The following is a 19273-nucleotide window of genomic DNA, read 5'->3' on the forward strand; positions in this document are numbered from 1 at the left end:
GGAGGAGGAGTCAGTAGGAGGAGTCAGTAGGAGGAGTCAGTAGGAGGAGGAGTCAGTAGGAGGGGTCAGTAGGAGGAGGAGTCAGTAGGAGGAGTCAGTAGGAGGAGGAGTCAGTAGGAGGAGTCAGTAGGAGGAGTCAGTAGGAGGGGTCAGTAGGAGGAGGAGTCAGTAGGAGGAGTCAGTAGGAGGGGTCAGTAGGAGGAGGAGTCAGTAGGAGGAGTCAGTAGGAGGAGTCAGTAGGAGGGGTCAGTAGGAGGAGGAGTCAGTAGGAGGGGTCAGTAGGAGGGGTCAGTAGGAGGAGTCAGTAGGAGGAGTCAGTAGGAGGAGGAGTCAGTAGGAGGAGTCAGTAGGAGGAGTCAGTAGGAGGAGTCAGTAGGAGGAGGAGTCAGTAGGAGGAGGAGTCAGTAGGAGGAGGAGTCAGTAGGAGGAGTCAGTAGGAGGAGTCAGTAGGAGGGGTCAGGAGGAGTCAGTAGGAGGAGGAGTCAGTAGGAGGAGTCAGTAGGAGGAGTCAGTAGGAGGGGTCAGTAGGAGGAGTCAGTAGGAGGAGTCAGTAGGAGGAGTCAGTAGGAGGAGTCAGTAGGAGGAGTCAGTAGGAGGAGGAGTCAGTAGGAGGAGTCAGTAGGAGCTGGAGTGTTAGTTACAGCGCTGGTCTGGTTCATAATATGCATAAAGCGTCTAACTATAAGACTGCTGATCTGGGGTCACATGCCGGCTCACATGACCCAGATTAACCACACTCCACTGGTCTCAGGTCAGCTGGCCTATCCCAAGATGTTTTCTGCACACGGGACGTGATGTTCAGCACGGCAGACGGTTGATCATTTGGCAGCTCGAGTTAAAACACCTTCCTGAGCGGCTCAATCATTTATCAGAGCCAGGATCATACTGTGAGAAACAGAGAGATAGTGGGGGGGGAGGGGAGGGGGGGGGAGAGACAGAGAGGGGGAGAGAGAGACAGAGAGAGGGGGAGAGAGAGACAGAGAGGGGGAGAGAGACAGAGAGGGGGAGAGAGAGACAGAGAGGGGGAGAGAGAGACAGAGAGGGGGAGAGAGAGACAGAGAGGGGGAGAGAGACAGAGAGGGGGAGAGAGAGACAGAGAGGGAGAGAGAGACAGAGAGGGGGAGAGAGAGACAGAGAGGGGGAGAGAGACAGAGAGGGAGAGAGAGAGAGAGAGGGGGGGAGAGACAGAGGGGGAGAGAGAGACAGAGAGGGGGAGAGAGAGACAGAGAGGGGGAGAGAGAGACAGAGAGGGGGAGAGAGAGAGAGAGAGAGACAGAGAGGGGGAGAGAGAGACAGAGAGGGAGAGAGAGACAGAGAGGGGGAGAGAGACAGAGAGGGGGAGAGAGAGACAGAGAGGGGGAGAGAGAGACAGAGAGGGAGAGAGAGACAGAGAGGGAGAGAGAGACAGAGGGAGAGAGAGACAGAGAGGGGGAGAGACAGAGAGGGAGAGAGAGACAGAGAGGGGGAGAGAGAGACAGAGAGGGAGAGAGATACAGAGAGGGGGAGAGAGAAACAGAGAGGGGGAGGGAGAGACAGAGAGGGGGAGAGAGAGAGAGGGAGAGACAGAGAGGGGGAGAGAGACAGAGAGGGGGAGAGAGAGAGAGAGGGAGAGAGAGACAGAGGGGGAGAGAGAGACAGAGAGGGGGAGAGAGAGAGAGAGGGGGAGAGAGACAGAGAGGGGGAGAGAGAGACAGAGGGGGAGAGAGAGGGAGAGAGGGAGAGAGACAGAGATGGAGAGAGAGAGAGACAGAGAGATAGAGGGGAGGAGGGGAGGGGGAGAGAGACAGAGAGGGGGAGAGAGAGACAGAGGGGGAGAGAGAGACAGAGAGGGAGAGAGACAGAGAGGGGGAGAGAGAGAGAGACAGAGAGGGGGAGAGAGACGGAGAGACAGGGGGAGAGAGAGAGGGGGAGAGAGACAGAGGGGGAGAGAGACAGAGAGGGGGAGAGAGAGACAGAGAGGGGGAGAGAGAGACAGAGAGGGAGAGAGAGACAGAGAGGGAGAGAGAGACAGAGAGGGGGAGAGAGAGACAGAGAGGGGGGGAGAGAGACAGAGAGAGGGGGGAGAGAGACAGAGAGGGGGAGAGAGAGACAGAGAGGGAGAGAGAGGGGGAGAGGGGGGAGAGAGACAGAGAGGGGGAGAGAGACAGAGAGGGGGGGAGAGAGACAGAGAGGGAGAGAGAGACAGAGGGGGAGAGAGAGACAGAGAGGGGGAGAGAGACAGAGAGGGGGGGAGAGAGACAGAGAGGGGGAGAGAGACAGAGAGGGGGAGAGAGACAGAGAGGGGGGGAGAGAGACAGAGAGGGAGAGAGAGACAGAGAGGGGGAGAGAGAGACAGAGAGGGGGGGAGAGAGACAGAGAGGGGGAGAGAGAGACAGAGAGGGGGAGAGAGAGAGAGGGAGAGACAGAGGGAGAGAGATACAGAGAGGGGGAGAGAGAGACAGAGAGGGGGAGAGAGACAGAGAGGGGGAGAGAGACAGAGAGGGGGAGAGAGAGACAGAGAGGGGGAGAGAGAGACAGAGAGGGGGAGAGAGAGACAGAGAGGGGGAGAGAGACAGAGAGGGGGAGAGAGACAGAGAGGGGGAGAGAGAGACAGAGAGGGAGAGAGAGACAGAGAGGGGGAGAGAGAGACAGAGAGGGGGGAGAGAGACAGAGAGGGAGAGAGAGAGAGAGAGGGGGGGAGAGACAGAGGGGGAGAGAGAGACAGAGAGGGGGAGAGAGAGACAGAGAGGGGGAGAGAGAGACAGAGAGGGGGAGAGAGAGAGAGAGACAGAGAGGGGGAGAGAGAGACAGAGAGGGAGAGAGAGACAGAGAGGGGGAGAGAGAGACAGAGAGGGGGAGAGAGATACAGAGGGGGGGAGAGAGAGAGGGGGAGAGAGAGACAGAGAGAGGGAGAGAGAGACAGATAGGGGGAGAGAGACAGAGAGGGGGAGAGAGAGACAGAGAGGGGGAGATAGAGACAGAGAGGGAGAGAGAGACAGAGAGGGAGAGAGAGACAGAGGGAGAGAGAGACAGAGAGGGGGAGAGACAGAGAGGAGAGAGAGACAGAGAGGGGGAGAGAGACAGAGAGGGAGAGAGAGACAGAGAGGGGGAGAGAGAGACAGAGAGGGGGAGAGAGAGACAGAGAGGGGGAGAGAGAGACAGAGAGGGGGAGAGAGAGAGGGAGAGACAGAGAGGGGGAGAGAGACAGAGAGGGGGAGAGAGAGAGAGAGGGAGAGAGAGACAGAGGGGGAGAGAGAGACAGAGAGGGGGAGAGAGAGAGAGAGGGGGAGAGAGACAGAGAGGGGGAGAGAGAGACAGAGGGGGAGAGAGAGGGAGAGAGACAGAGATGGAGAGAGAGAGAGAGACAGAGAGATAGAGGGGGAGGAGGGGAGGGGGAGAGAGACAGAGAGGGGGAGAGAGAGACAGAGGGGGAGAGAGAGACAGAGAGGGAGAGAGACAGAGAGGGGGAGAGAGAGAGAGACAGAGAGGGGGAGAGAGAGACGGAGAGGGGGAGAGAGAGACGGAGAGGGGGAGAGAGACAGAGAGGGGGAGAGAGACAGAGAGGGGGAGAGAGACAGAGAGGGGGAGAGAGAGACAGAGAGGGGGAGAGAGAGACAGAGAGGGAGAGAGAGACAGAGAGGGAGAGAGAGACAGAGAGGGGGAGAGAGAGACAGAGAGGGGGGGAGAGAGACAGAGAGAGGGGGGAGAGAGACAGAGAGGGGGAGAGAGACAGAGAGGGGGGGAGAGAGACAGAGAGGGAGAGAGAGGGGGAGAGGGGGAGAGAGACAGAGAGGGGGAGAGAGACAGAGAGGGAGAGAGAGACAGAGGGGGAGAGAGAGACAGAGAGGGGGAGAGAGACAGAGAGGGGGGGAGAGAGACAGAGAGGGGGAGAGAGACAGAGAGGGGGAGAGAGAGACAGAGAGGGGGGGAGAGAGACAGAGAGGGAGAGAGAGACAGAGAGGGGGAGAGAGAGACAGAGAGGGGGGGAGAGAGACAGAGAGGGAGAGAGAGACAGAGAGGGGGAGAGAGAGACAGAGAGGGAGAGAGAGACAGAGAGGGGGGGAGAGAGACAGAGAGGGGGGAGAGAGACAGAGAGAGGGGGGAGAGAGACAGAGAGGGGGGGAGAGAGACAGAGAGAGGGGGAGAGAGACAGAGAGGGGGGGAGAGAGACAGAGAGAGGGGGGAGAGAGACAGAGAGGGGGGAGAGAGACAGAGAGGGGGGAGAGAGACAGAGAGGGGGAGAGACAGAGAGGGGGAGAGAGAGACAGAGGGGGGAGAGAGAGACAGAGAGGGAGAGAGAGACAGAGAGGGAGAGAGAGACAGAGAGGGGGAGAGAGACAGAGAGGGGGAGAGAGACAGAGAGGGGGAGAGAGAGACAGAGAGGGGGAGAGAGAGACAGAGAGGGGGAGAGAGAGAGGGGGAGAGAGAGACAGAGAGGGGGAGAGAGACAGAGAGGGGGAGAGAGAGACAGAGAGGGGGAGAGAGAGACAGAGAGGGGGAGAGAGAGAGAGAGAGACAGAGAGGGGGAGAGACGTGGATCATTTCAAATGCATTCTCAGTTTCTAGGTAACAACACATCTGATATCAACCTCCACTCGTGTCCTAAACAAACAGCAGAACGCAGCAGGCCGACGACATGACGGTAGCAGAGACACGTCAGATATATCACACCATCAGGGGATCTGTTCCAACGCTTTATAGACATGTGCTGCTCGTGTATCGTCCTCCATTCCTCGGGGAGACGTCCCAGAGCAACGAGGAAGAGGTGGAGGAGACACATGAACATCGATGAGAGAACAAAGACTGTAATCGTCTGCAGGAGGTCGAGACAGAGGCACGTTTCCCGCTCTCCTGTCCAAAAGATCTGACAATTACAACAATATATTTGCCCAAAATGTAATGAAATAATCCCTCATTTTAGCTTGATCCCTCAAGAACAAAAACTATCATTTGTGACATTTTGAAGTGACATTTGTGGGATGTCTTCATACGTCTGGCGGCCTACGTCAGAGTTCTTTGAAAAGCGATAAGAGGAGACAAGTGAGGAAAACCTCAGTCTTAAAAGATGGCGGCAATTCTTCCATTTCTGGGTCACAAGAGGAATCGAGGATGGAGGAACTTAGGAAGGGACACTTTTCTTTATCTTTGGAACTGATACCTGGTCAGTCGACTGTTCCACTAGGAGGGGGTCCTTCTTACCTGTACAAATAGATGAAGAAACAGAGGAGATGGAAGCCCAGTTTAATCATGGACTCCTTCATGTGGGACTTGAGCTGCCCTCGGTTATGGATCTCTGTGGGGTCGAACACCCCCATGTTTCCCAGGGGGACCTTCACGTACCTGGAGGGTTAGCAGCCACCAGAACACACACAACACACACACACAACACAGAGACAACACACACACACACAACACACAGAGACAAATGTGATCAAAGTTGGCCAACTACAGCTGATTCTTACAGACTGCACCAGCAGACATCACACTAACCCAGTGCTTCTCAAACTTATTCTGTCAGGCCCAACTTTGGCGGACCAAAATATTTTGCCCCCCCCCCCCCCCCCCCCCCCCCCCTCGCCCCAACAAAATAGTCATGAAATGGCCATGTTTAAATTTATTGAAATAACACCAATATCGTGACCTTTCAAATTGACAACACCTTCCCTCGCGAGAGCCACCTTGCCTCGCTGTGAAACAGCACTCCCATCTCCTCACACAGCGCAGAGAACAGGCGCGCTTTCAGGGGTCGGGTTTTGATGAAATTTACCACGTTTATAACTTCTGTCAAAACCTCATTCAGCTCAGGGCTAAGCTGTCTTGACGCTAGCGCCTCTCTGTGAATTTACAGTGCGTCCATTGCGCGTTTGGCAAGACCCACTTGATGAGCGCCTGCAGCCCCCTCCTTTTCCCTGCCATGGCCTGCGCACCGTCAGAGCAAAAGCCCACACATGTTCCGTCAGGTAACTGTCAATAATTTTGAAGAGCTCATCAGCTGTCGCTCTGTTTTTGACATATTTGTAAAACAGCAGATCTTCACTCAGTGACTGGGAATTTACAAAGCGAACATAGGAAATAAGCAAACAGTCTTTATTGCTGTCAGTCTTTGACAAGGCATGTCATCCTCAATGCTCAACTTGGCCCTATATTTTGTTTTCAGAGCTGTCATGGATGAAAAGCCAGCTTCACACAGATATGTGGGGCTGAATGGTGTCAACACCTTAACTGCTGCATCATGAGATACTTGGTACTCAGCACCACACTCTGAAACTAGCTCTCCAGGTGGTATCAGATGAGATTTCAATGAGTTCTTCCAAGAGTTTGGATGGAGATGTGTCAGGAAGCTTTGTCTCAATGTTGTCTGTAAAGTATTTTTTTATCCAGAGTAACTTGGTGATCCTTTTCTGTGTTTTATTAAATAATGATTTTCAGATTTTGAGAAATGGTCAAACGTATCCAAATATGGTATTTTCATGGAGAACAGTGCAGCTGCAACAGATAGCACTTTAGTGATAATTTTCTGTAATCCAAATTTTTTTTTTTCTTTTTTTAAATCTCAAGGACCCCCTTGTCATGCCTCTGCGCCCCCCCTGGGGGGCGCGCCCCACACTTTGAGAAACACTGCACTAACCTAACCCGTCTAATATCACCAGCTGACACTAGCGGACGGGCCATAGGGAGCACCGGGAGCAGGCCGGGTCAGTATACGTGTTTCTATTTGCGCGGAGATGTGCTCACTATATAAGTTCAGGCAAGCAGGCAGGAATGAGTTAACTTGTCATTCACAACCCAGCGCAGGCCTCGCCAATCTCAAACAAGCCTATTGATTAAAATCATGATGAGATCAACTGCCGAAACCCGGGAGATATGAGCGTTTTGGATAGCTCTGTGGGTGAAGACGAACGCCGGACTGAAATTGAAAGAATGAGACGAAAGCGGGGCCCAATCAGAGGTGTTACTTACTACGCGAGTTTTGAATCAGATGGACATTAAAATTGACGTGGAAACTCCGGATGTTGATCACTCGATCACTTTATTGGATGTACTGGGAGTTAAAGAAGACAAGTTTGTTGGAACCTGACCGTGAAATAGAACAGCTATAAGTCTGATGGATGATTTGGATGCCGATATTGAAGCCGCGGAGATGTAAGGAACGCGTCATTATGTTGAACTGACGGCAGCAGTGCAGAGGGTGAGTGATGCAATAATGAATCCACTAGATCACAGAGCGCCAGTGAAGTAGAGGAATGTAATGTAACGTGCACCGGTAAACTTCTATATAAAAGGACACTTTCGTATCCTTTCGTGTCGTGGCCTGGCCTGGCCTGCCTGAGTCAAATTCCCGGAAGGAATTATGGTCCCAGTCCGCCACTGACATCACACTAACCTGTCTAATATCACCAGCTGATATCACACTAACCTGTCTAATATCACCAGCAGATATCACACTAACCTGTCTAATATCACACTAACCTGTCTAATATCACACTAACCTGTCTAATATCACACTAACCTGTCTAATATCACACTAACCTGTCTAATATCACCAGCAGACATCACACTAACCTGTCTAATATCACCAGCTGATATCACACTAACCTGTCTAATATCACCAGCAGATATCACACTAACCTGTCTAATATCACACTAACCTGTCTAATATCACACTAACCTGTCTAATATCACCAGCAGATATCACACTAACCTGTCTAATATCACACTAACCTGTCTGATATCACACTAACCTGTCTAATAATATCACACTAACCTGTCTAATATCACACTAACCTGTCTGATATCACACTAACCTGTCTAATATCACACTAACCTGTCTAATATCACACTAACCTGTCTAATATCACACTAACCCGTCTAATATCACACTAACCTGTCTGATATCACCAGCAGATATCACACTAACCTGTCTGATATCACACTAACCTGTCTGATATCACACTAACTGTCTAATATCACCAGCAGATATCACACTAACCTGTCTGATATCACACTAACCTGTCTAATATCACACTAACCCGTCTAATATCACACTAACCTGTCTGATATCACACTAACCTGTCTGATATCACCAGCAGATATCACACTAACCTGTCTGATATCACACTAACTGTCTAATATCACCAGCAGATATCACACTAACCTGTCTGATATCACACTAACCTGTCTAATATCACACTAACCTGTCTAATATCACACTAACCTGTCTAATATCACACTAACCTGTCTGATATCACACTAACCTGTCTAATATCACCAGCAGATATCACACTAACCTGTCTAATATCACACTAACCTGTCTAATATCACCAGCAGATATCACACTAACCTGTCTAATATCACCAGCAGATATCACACTAACCTGTCTAATATCACACTAACCTGTCTAATATCACCAGCAGATATCACACTAACCTGTCTAATATCACACTAACCTGTCTAATATCACCAGCAGATATCACACTAACCTGTCTAATATCACCAGCAGATATCACACTAACCTGTCTAATATCACAATAACCTGTCTAATATCACACTAACCTGTCTAATATCACACTAACCTGTCTAATATCACACTAACCTGTCTAATATCACCAGCAGATATCACACTAACCTGTCTGATATCACACTAACCTGTCTAATATCACACTAACCTGTCTAATATCACCAGCAGATATCACACTAACCTGTCTGATATCACACTAACCTGTCTAATATCACCAGCAGATATCACACTAACCTGTCTGATATCACACTAACCTGTTTGATATCACACTAACCTGTCTAATATCACACTAACCTGTCTGATATCACCAGCAGATATCACACTAACCTGTCTAATATCACCAGCAGATATCACACTACCTGTCTAATATCACACTAACCTGTCTAATATCACCAGCAGATATCACACTAACCTGTCTGATATCACACTAACCTGTCTAATATCACACTAACCTGTCTAATATCACACTAACCTGTCTAATATAACACTAACCTGTCTAATATCACACTAACCTGTCTAATATCACCAGCAGATATCACACTAACCTGTCTAATATCACACTAACCTGTCTAATATCACCAGCAGATATCACACTAACCTGTCTGATATCACACTAACCTGTCTAATATCACACTAACCTGTCTAATATCACACTAACCTGTCTAATATCACCAGCAGATATCACACTAACCTGTCTAATATCACACTAACCTGTCTAATATCACACTAACCTGTCTAATATCACACTAACCTGTCTGATATCACACTAACCTGTCTAATATCACACTAACCTGTCTGATATCACACTAACCTGTCTAATATCACACTAACCTGTCTAATATCACACTAACCTGTCTGATATCACACTAACCTGTCTAATATCACACTAACCTGTCTGATATCACACTAACCTGTCTAATATCACACTAACCTGTCTGATATCACACTAACCTGTCTGATATCACACTAACCTGTCTGATATCACACTAACCTGTCTAATATCACACTAACCTGTCTGATATCACACTAACCTGTCTAATATCACACTAACCTGTCTAATATCACACTAACCTGTCTAATATCACACTAACCTGTCTAATATCACACTAACCTGTCTAATATCACACTAACCTGTCTGATATCACCAGCAGACATCACACTATGTTGTCTACTGTCAGACTGCTGGTCGATGTCAAATGTAGGGCAAATATTGTCCGATAACACCCATGCCCCAATATATCTGGTGCTAAACCATAACTATACAGAATCTTTAACTGCTTTCATTTTTAAGCTAAACACGTTTTCCTCACCTGTAAACATTCCAGGCTGCGACGGGCAGGTTGACGAGCAGGATGAACCAGTGCAGCGACACCAGCATGAGGACCGTGGACAGACCCTGGCCGACCAGCTCTGGGATAACCCACTGGAGACAGTCATACATCATTAATAACCCACTGGAGACAGTCATACATCATTAATAACCCACTGGAGACACATCATACATCATTAATAACCCACTGGAGACAGTCATAAATCATTAATAACCCACTGGAGACACATCATACATCATTAATAACCCACTGGAGACACATCATACATCATTAATAACCCACTGGAGACAGTCATACATCATTAATAACCCACTGGAGACACATCATACATCATTAATAACCCACTGGAGACACATCATACATCATTAATAACCCACTGGAGACAGTCATACATCATTAATAACCCACTGGAGACACAGTCATACATCATTAATAACCCACTGGAGACACATCATACATCATTAATAACCCACTGGACAAACATCATACATCATTAATAACCCACTGGAGACAGTCATACATCATTAATAACCCACTGGAGACAGTCATACATCATTAATAACCCACTGGACACATCATACATCATTAATAACCCACTGGAGACACATCATACATCATTAATAACCCACTGGAGACACATCATACATCATTAATAACCCACTGGAGACAGTCATACATCATTAATAACCCACTGGACACACATCATACATCATTAATAACCCACTGGACACATCATACATCATTAATAACCCACTGGAGACACATCATACATCATTAATAACCCACTGGAGACAGTCATACATCATTAATAACCCACTGGAGACACATCATACATCATTAATAACCCACTGGACACACAGTCATACATCATTAATAACCCACTGGAGACAGTCATACATCATTAATAACCCACTGGAGACAGTCATACATCATTAATAACCCACTGGAGACACATCATACATCATTAATAACCCACTGGACACACAGTCATACATCATTAATAACCCACTGGAGACAGTCATACATCATTAATAACCCACTGGAGACAGTCATACATCATTATCCCACTGGAGACACATCATACATCATTAATAACCCACTGGAGACACATCATACATCATTAATAACCCACTGGAGACACATCATACATCATTAATAACCCACTGGAGACACATCATACATCATTAATAACCCACTGGACACACAGTCATACATCATTAATAACCCACTGGAGACACATCATACATCATTAATAACCCACTGGAGACACATCATACATCATTAATAACCCACTGGAGACACATCATACATCATTAATAACCCACTGGACACAGTCATACATCATTAATAACCCACTGGACACACAGTCATACATCATTAATAACCCACTGGAGACACATCATACATCATTAATAACCCACTGGACACACAGTCATACATCATTAATAACCCACTGGAGACAGTCATACATCATTAATAACCCACTGGAGACACATCATACATCATTATCCCACTGGAGACAATCATACATCATTAATAACCCACTGGACACACACATCATACATCATTAATAACCCACTGGACACACAGTCATACATCATTAATAACCCACTGGACACACAGTCATACATCATTAATAACCCACTGGACACAGTCATACATCATTAATAACCCACTGGAGACACATCATACATCATTAATAACCCACTGGAGACACATCATACATCATTAATAACCCACTGGACAAACATCATACATCATTAATAACCCACTGGACACACAGTCATACATCATTAATAACCCACTGGACACACAGTCATACATCATTAATAACCCACTGGACACACAGTCATACATCATTAATAACCCACTGGACACAGTCATACATCATTAATAACCCACTGGACACACAGTCATACATCATTAATAACCCACTGGACACACAGTCATACATCATTAATAACCCACTGGACACACAGTCATACATCATTAATAACCCACTGGACACACAGTCATACATCATTAATAACCCACTGGACACACAGTCATACATCAGTAATAACCCACTGGACACACAGTCATACATCATTAATAACCCACTGGACACACAGTCATACATCATTAATAACCCACTGGACACACAGTCATACATCATTAATAACCCACTGGACACACATACATCATTAATAACCCACTGGACACACATCATACATCATTAATAACCCACTTAGAGCCATATGAAATCCGTTTTATTATTTTCCAAATTCCATTTTATTTTTTCCCAAATTCCGTTTTTTCCGTTTTAATATTTCTGAATTCTGTATTTTGCTTTTTATGCTCATTTTACCATCAGAAATAGTGTCTAATAAGTGGGACTGAATAAATGTCTACAATTGAATATGACATAACAGTCCATTTAATGTTTTTAAGTGCTGCAACTCAGAAATACAGTTACATTTTACACAATACTTTTCAAATAATATTGTGACAAAATAAAAATACACATTTCAAGTGTAAACAATAGATACAGCTAGCTACTACTGACATTATCACAATGTCAGTAGCCTAGCTATATCTATTTTATTGTGATGAAATATAGTAATGCATAATTTAGGCACCTTTAGTTTAGTTTATTTCGTTTATAAAGGACAGTGTATGCATGACAGATCGTTTGCATTAAACAAATGGATTGCACCAGATTTAGCAAGAAGCTATCATTTCCATCTATAGTCCTATGTACTGTAAAACGTTTCATAGCTATTTAAGTTTATTTCGATTATAAAGGGCAGTGTATAATGACTCGTTTGCATTAAACAAATGGATGGGTGCACTAGATTTAGCAAGAAGCGATCATGTCCTAACGTTATCTATTTAATCACAATAGTGTCGCACATGTTTTTGCGGGTCCAGTCCACGGAACGTTGACAGAATTAGCAAAACACCTTATCGCCGGAGGCATAAAAGTCATTAGGATACTGCTCTGCTCTGAATTGAGGGCTTATTGGGGAATTTATTAGCTTCTTGACGATGTAAACACCGAAGCAGCGAGACGCTTGGGAGACTGCCTGTGTTGTGTGTAACCCGCTCTAGCGTCCGCCTCCCCGGTCGCGTGTGCACCAAGCGTTCCACCCAAAAACGGAATTTCAGTCCAGATTAGGCCAAATTCTGCAATATTCCACGTTTTGCAGTTGATTCCATTTTTATTGGTCAATTACGCGATTCCGTCCGCGATTCCGTGAACGCGGATTTCATATGGCTCTACCCACTGGACACACACACATCCAGGGTAGAGCCATATGAAATCCGTTTTATTATTTTCCAAATTCCATTTTATTTTTTCCCAAATTCCATTTTTTCCGTTTTAATATTTCAGAATTCTGTATTTTGCCTTTTATGCTCATTTTACCATCAGAAATAGTGTCTAATAAGTGGGAATTAATAAATGTCCACAATTGAATAAGATATAACAGTCCATTTAATGTTTTTAAGTGCTTCAACTCAGAAATACAGTTCAATTTTACACAATATTTTTCAATTAATATTGTGACAAAATAAAAATAAATATTTCAAGTGTAAACAATAGATACAGCTAGCTACTACTGACATTATCACAATGTCAGTAACCTAGCTATATCTATTATATTGTGATGAAATATAGTAATGCATAATTTAGGCACCTTTAGTTTAGTTTATTTCGTTTATAAAGGACAGTGTATAATGGCAAACGTTTGCATTAAACAAATGGATGAGTGCACCAGATTTAGCAAGAAGCTATCATTTCCATCTATAGTCATATGTACTGTAACGTTTCATAGCTATTTAAGTTTATTTAGATTATAAAGGGCAGTGTATAATGACAATAGTTTGCATTAAACAAATGGATGGGTGCACTAGATTTAGCAAGAAGCTATCATTTCCATCTATAGTCCTATGTAATGTAACGTTTCATAGCTATTTAAGTTTATTTAGATTATAAAGGGCAGTGTATAATGACAATCGTTTGCATTAAACAAATTGATGGGTGCACCAGATTTAGCTAGAACTTCTAGAAGCTATCATTTCCATAGATAGTCCTATAACGTTACATAGCTATTTAACGGAACGTTGACAGAATTAGCAAAACACCTTATCACCGGAGGCATAAAAGTCATTAGGATACTGTTCTGCTCTGAATTGAGAGCTTATTGTGGAATAGTTTAGCTTCTTGACGATGTTAACACAAGCAGCCAGACGCTTGAGCACCGCGGCTGTGTTGTGTGTAACACGCTGTAGCGTCCCCGCCTCCCCGGTCGCGTGTACACCAAACGTTCCACCCAAAAACGAAATTTCAGTCCAGATTAGGCCAAATTCTGCAATATTCCACGTTTTGCAGTTGATTCCATTTTTATTGGTTAATTCCGCGATTCCGTCCGCGATTCCGTGAACGCGGATTTCACATCATACATCATTAATAACCCACTGGACACACAAACATCATACATCATTAATAACCCACTGGACACACAAACATCATACATCATTAGGAATGAGAATCAAGAACCGGTTCAGGTACCAAATTGTCCAGACAATTGAAATGCCTCTCCTGCCGGCCTTCATCCTCACTGCCTTCATCCTCACTGTCTTCATCCTCACTGTCTTCATCCTCACTGCCTTCATCCTCACTGTCTTCACCCTCACTGCCTTCATCCTCACTGTCTTCATCCTCACTGCCTTCATCCTCACTGCCTTCATCCTCACTGTCTTCATCCTCACTGCCTTCATCCTCACTGTCTTCATCCTCACTGTCTTCATCCTCACTGTCTTCATCCTCACTGCCTTCACCCTCACTGTCTTCATCCTCACTGCCTTCATCCTCACTGTCTTCACCCTCACTGTCTTCATCCTCACTGTCTTCATCCTCACTGTCTTCATCCTCACTGTCTTCATCCTCACTGTCTTCATCCTCACTGCCTTCATCCTCACTGTCTTCACCCTCACTGCCTTCATCCTCACTGTCTTCATCCTCACTGTCTTCATCCTCACTGCCTTCATCCTCACTGTCTTCATCCTCACTGTCTTCATCCTCACTGTCTTCATCCTCACTGTCTTCATCCTCACTGTCTTCATCCTCACTGTCTTCACCCTCACTGTCTTCACCCTCACTGTCTTCACCCTCACTGTCTTCACCCTCACTGTCTTCATCCTCACTGTCTTCATCCTCACTGTCTTCATCCTCACTGTCTTCATCCTCACTGCCTTCATCCTCACTGCCTTGATCCTAGGGGTGGACGGTATAAACGGTATTAATTTGCTCTACGGTATGGATTTTTACTATACCGTGTAACCGGTAGAGCAGCTCTAAAATAGCAATGACGTCATGTAACCACAGCGCGACTATTTCAATCGCATTTGCCCCTAAAAATAGATAGAATTAGTCATAGATAATAGATATGTGCAAACTGGAAAAAGTTATTTAGGAGGCTTCGCGCAGTGGGCGTGTCAACACGCAATTGTCATTTCATAATAAACACATATCACCGCGGCGCACAGCAAGTTTCAATTTCAGTTCCTGGCATTTTTAACCAGTGGAGAAAGGTAAGAGATGTCCCTATCGTTTTTCTTATATGAATTATTCTACGTTAATAAAACATACCTGGTGATCAACTACAGTTTGCTGTAAACATTATGATATGCGTGTAGTGTTATGATAACGACGGCTGCAGCGGGAGCCGGGAGGACGGCTGCAGGCAGCAGTGGATTTGCGAATAGCATGCAGCTGCAGAGCCGCAGAGCCGCAGAGCCAGCGGCGCTTTCAGGTCAGGTCCGCTCAACAGCGCCCCCCCACCCAACGGCTGAAAGCTGTGACCAGACCTGAAAGCGCCGCTGGCTCTGCGGCTCTGCAGCTACATATGCTTCTAGCAAAATCCAGCATCCAGCCCGGCTGTTTGCAATGGGAGCAGCACGGACTCGGGACTTATTTTATTTGGAATATAATGACTTTATACGCAAAAGTAGCCTAGTTTTTAAGTTAAAATATTATAAATCTACATGCCTTGAGGATGTCATTCTTTATATAGCCTGCCTATCAGGCAAAAAAATTTATTCTAACGGAAACACTGATACCGTGATATATACCGTTACCGTCTATGCTTCAAATTATACCGTGATATAAATTTTAGACCATACCGTCCACCCCTACTTGATCCTCACTGTCTTCATCCTCACTGCCTTGATCCTCACTGTCTTCATCCTCACTGTCTTGATCCTCACTGCCTTCATCCTCACTGTCTTGATCCTCACTGTCTTCATCCTCACTGCCTTGATCCTCACTGTCTTCATCCTCACTGCCTTGATCCTCACTGCCTTCATCTTCACTGCCTTCATCCTCACTGCCATTAAAGTATAGACTGTTTCTGATTCAGGCAGGAGCTTGACAGGATCCTATGTTTTGTGTTGTAATAAATATAAAGCGTTAAGAGATTGCAGTTAAATAATAAGATATCTTGCCATCCGAAAGGTTTTAGCAAAATATTTTAAAAGGTGCCATAATCAATCAGACAAGCTAGTACCCCCCCCCCCCCCCTCTCTCTCTTGCCAAAGGTGTGATTTTGACAAGAGGGCTTTTCCCCCCACACAGAAAATGTATCGAATGAATCGGACCGATAAGCAGAATCAATCATCAGTGGGTATTGGCATCAATACAACCTAATCAATTCCCTGATGTGCTATGTTCTCTATACTAGTATGAAGTAGGAACCAACAAAGCCCATCAGATTAGACTATGGAATAGGATATTCTGTAAGATTTAACTATGGTATATGCTATTCTGCAAGATTTCACTGGTATAGGCTACTCTGTAAGATTTAACTATGATGTAGGCTACTCTAATACATAGCTGTCAACATTGGGAGTTGAAAAAACTGGATATTTCGCCCCGCGAGATTGTGGTGTCTCATAATTAATTTGTTGAATACAATAGGATTTTTATAACGTTGACACAAATTAAAGAATATTTAATTATTTACACTAAGTTCTCTTTTACCTCTTATTTAATTCATTCATTAATTTAATTGTAGGCACAGTTTATATTGCACATAGTCCTGTATGTTGTATATTGTGTCCTATGTTACTTTTGTGTTTATTGTCTCTTTCTATATACACCGTGGGAAGGGGGGCACGTAATTGAATTTTTCTGTATGTCTTGCACAAATTAGAAAATGACAAAGTTGACTTTGACTTTTAACATGTGTCTATAGTGTCAGACACTAATTGTAATGTTAAAAACGGATACTGCTGTAATATAAAGTGAAATTCTACCATGCCTCAATGTATCAACTTTAAACATACACTAAATGTTAATGTTAGAAATGTTCATTTCCATTATTTCCACCATGTGCAACATTTCCTAAGAACAGCAATGTCCATCCTATCAACTCCAAATCTGTGCTATGAGCTCAATTCTCCCGGTGCATGCAGAAGTAGAATTGCTGTCTTGTTTTGGATGAATGAGTAGAAATGAAAAACGGAAATCTTGTTTTATTAAAGTAGTTTTAATTAACCTAGCCATTTTATTTGGATCATCATCATTCCAATATATTCAGGTGTTAAATTTCATTTTCAAACTGGCTAGGTTAAGTTATGAAAGCTGGAGGGAAAACAACATTGTATTTGAAGTTTCTGCACTTTGCCTGTACATTACCTGTATAATTATTTAAGGAAATCATGCAGCAGAGTGCAGTATCTGCTTTTTTGGGGTTAATTAAAATAATTACGTCATATTTTTGTATGCCTAAATATTACTTCATTAATACATGTTAAATCTGGGTACTATCATCTATCTACCTATAACACATTTTGGATGGCAAGTCAAAACACTTTAAAGCCATTTTTCACTGTTTGGAAGTTACTGCGGTCTGCCTGGGTTTTGAGTGTGATTTTGTAGTTACTGCAGTTTTTAAAACCCCATATATCCAAAACTGAGCGACATTAACACCTGAAACTTGGTCACAAGATAAAACATTTATTGACAAGGTCAATTTCACTCATAACTCAATTTCGAGTTCGAGTTACTGCGGTTAGCCTCGACAGGGCAGGTTACGGGATGACGGCGGGAAGGAAGGTTGAAATACGTGACAATCCCGGGAAAAACTGGATGGTTGACAGCTATGCTCTAATACATAACTATGGAATAGGATATTCTGCCAGATTTAACTATGGTATATGATATTCTGCCAGATTTAACTATGGTACATGCTATTCTGCCAGATTTAACTATGGTATATGATATTCTGCCAGATTTAACTATGGTATATGATATTCTGCCAGATTTAACTATGGTACATGCTATTCTGCCAGATTTAACTATGGAATAGGATATTCTGCCAGATTTAACTATGGTATATGATATTCTGCCAGATTTAACTATGGTATATGCTATTCTGCCAGATTTAACTATGGTATATGCTATTCTGCCAGATTTAACTATGATATATGCTATTCTGCCAGATTTAACTATGGTATATGCTATTCTGCCAGATTTAACTATGGTATATGCTATTCTGCCAGATTTAACTATGGTATATGATATTCTTATAAACCTTTGGTAGAGCGTGCAGTGCAGGAATCTGTTTTTTTTTTTTTTACTATTATTTATATTTAACACTGAAGAGGTGGTAATGTTTCCTAACCATTTAATAATTATAACAATACATGGCAATGTGTCCTACCAATTCAAATATAACACAATGCGTGGTGCCAGTGACTCACTTTGTTCAGCTTGGAGCAGCACGCCCGGGCGTTGATGTAGTCACACTCCAGGTCAGACAGGGTGATGATCTGGGTGAGGGTCAAGGTGTCCAGCAGCATCAGGATGAAATCACAGTCACTGTTTACCTTGTTATCAATCACAGTCACTGGAAGCTAGCTTAACAACTACATAGCATTCAAGTGTCTTGTCTTGTTGAGGGTTATGTCGGGTCATAAATGGCCCGATATTAATTATTACACGAGCTGTAGCGATAGATATGATGGTGACAAGGTGTAAACATGTGTAAACGGTGTGTTTGGGTTCAGAAGTGACATGTAAATGATATGATGACACTGGCAGCTAAGCAGCTAACTAGCAGCCAGCCAGTCATCTCACTGGGCGGACAATTAAACCTTCACAGAGAAGCTTCAGCTCGCAGTTGGAACCACAGACAACATCCCTGACGAGACAACGAGCCGACAGGCAGAAAGGATACAAAATACACCGACAGGAAGATCAGCGCGCAGCAGTCGACCAGCGACAGGATGAACACCGCCGCCTCCATTGCTCCTCTCTGCGCCCTCCTCCTTCTTCCGGGATCTGGCGTCACTTCCGGTCAACTTCTTCTTCTTCTTCTTCTTCTTCTTCTTCTTCTTCTTCTTCTTCTTCTTCTTCTTCTTCTTCTTCTTCTTCTTCTTCTTCGTGACAAAGATAAATGTA

General features: G+C 44.8%; 1 protein-coding gene across 1 annotated transcript; it reads right to left on the minus strand.

Moving 5' to 3' along the window:
- Positions 1–135: 135 nt before the first annotated feature.
- Positions 136–19187, minus strand: cnih4 (cornichon family member 4). The gene is made up of 5 exons (XM_084337046.1): positions 19050–19187; positions 18574–18642; positions 9808–9920; positions 5179–5319; positions 136–885 (listed from the first exon to the last, which is right to left on the minus strand). The coding sequence occupies exons 1-5, from the start codon at positions 19116–19118 to the stop codon at positions 858–860; spliced, it is 420 nt and encodes a 139-aa protein (XP_084193172.1). The 5' UTR covers positions 19119–19187; the 3' UTR covers positions 136–857.
- Positions 19188–19273: the final 86 nt, after the last annotated feature.

This window comes from Notolepis coatsorum (assembly GCF_963971535.1).
Source record: "Notolepis coatsorum genome assembly, chromosome: 19".
NCBI classification, from domain to species: domain Eukaryota; kingdom Metazoa; phylum Chordata; class Actinopteri; order Aulopiformes; family Paralepididae; genus Notolepis; species Notolepis coatsorum.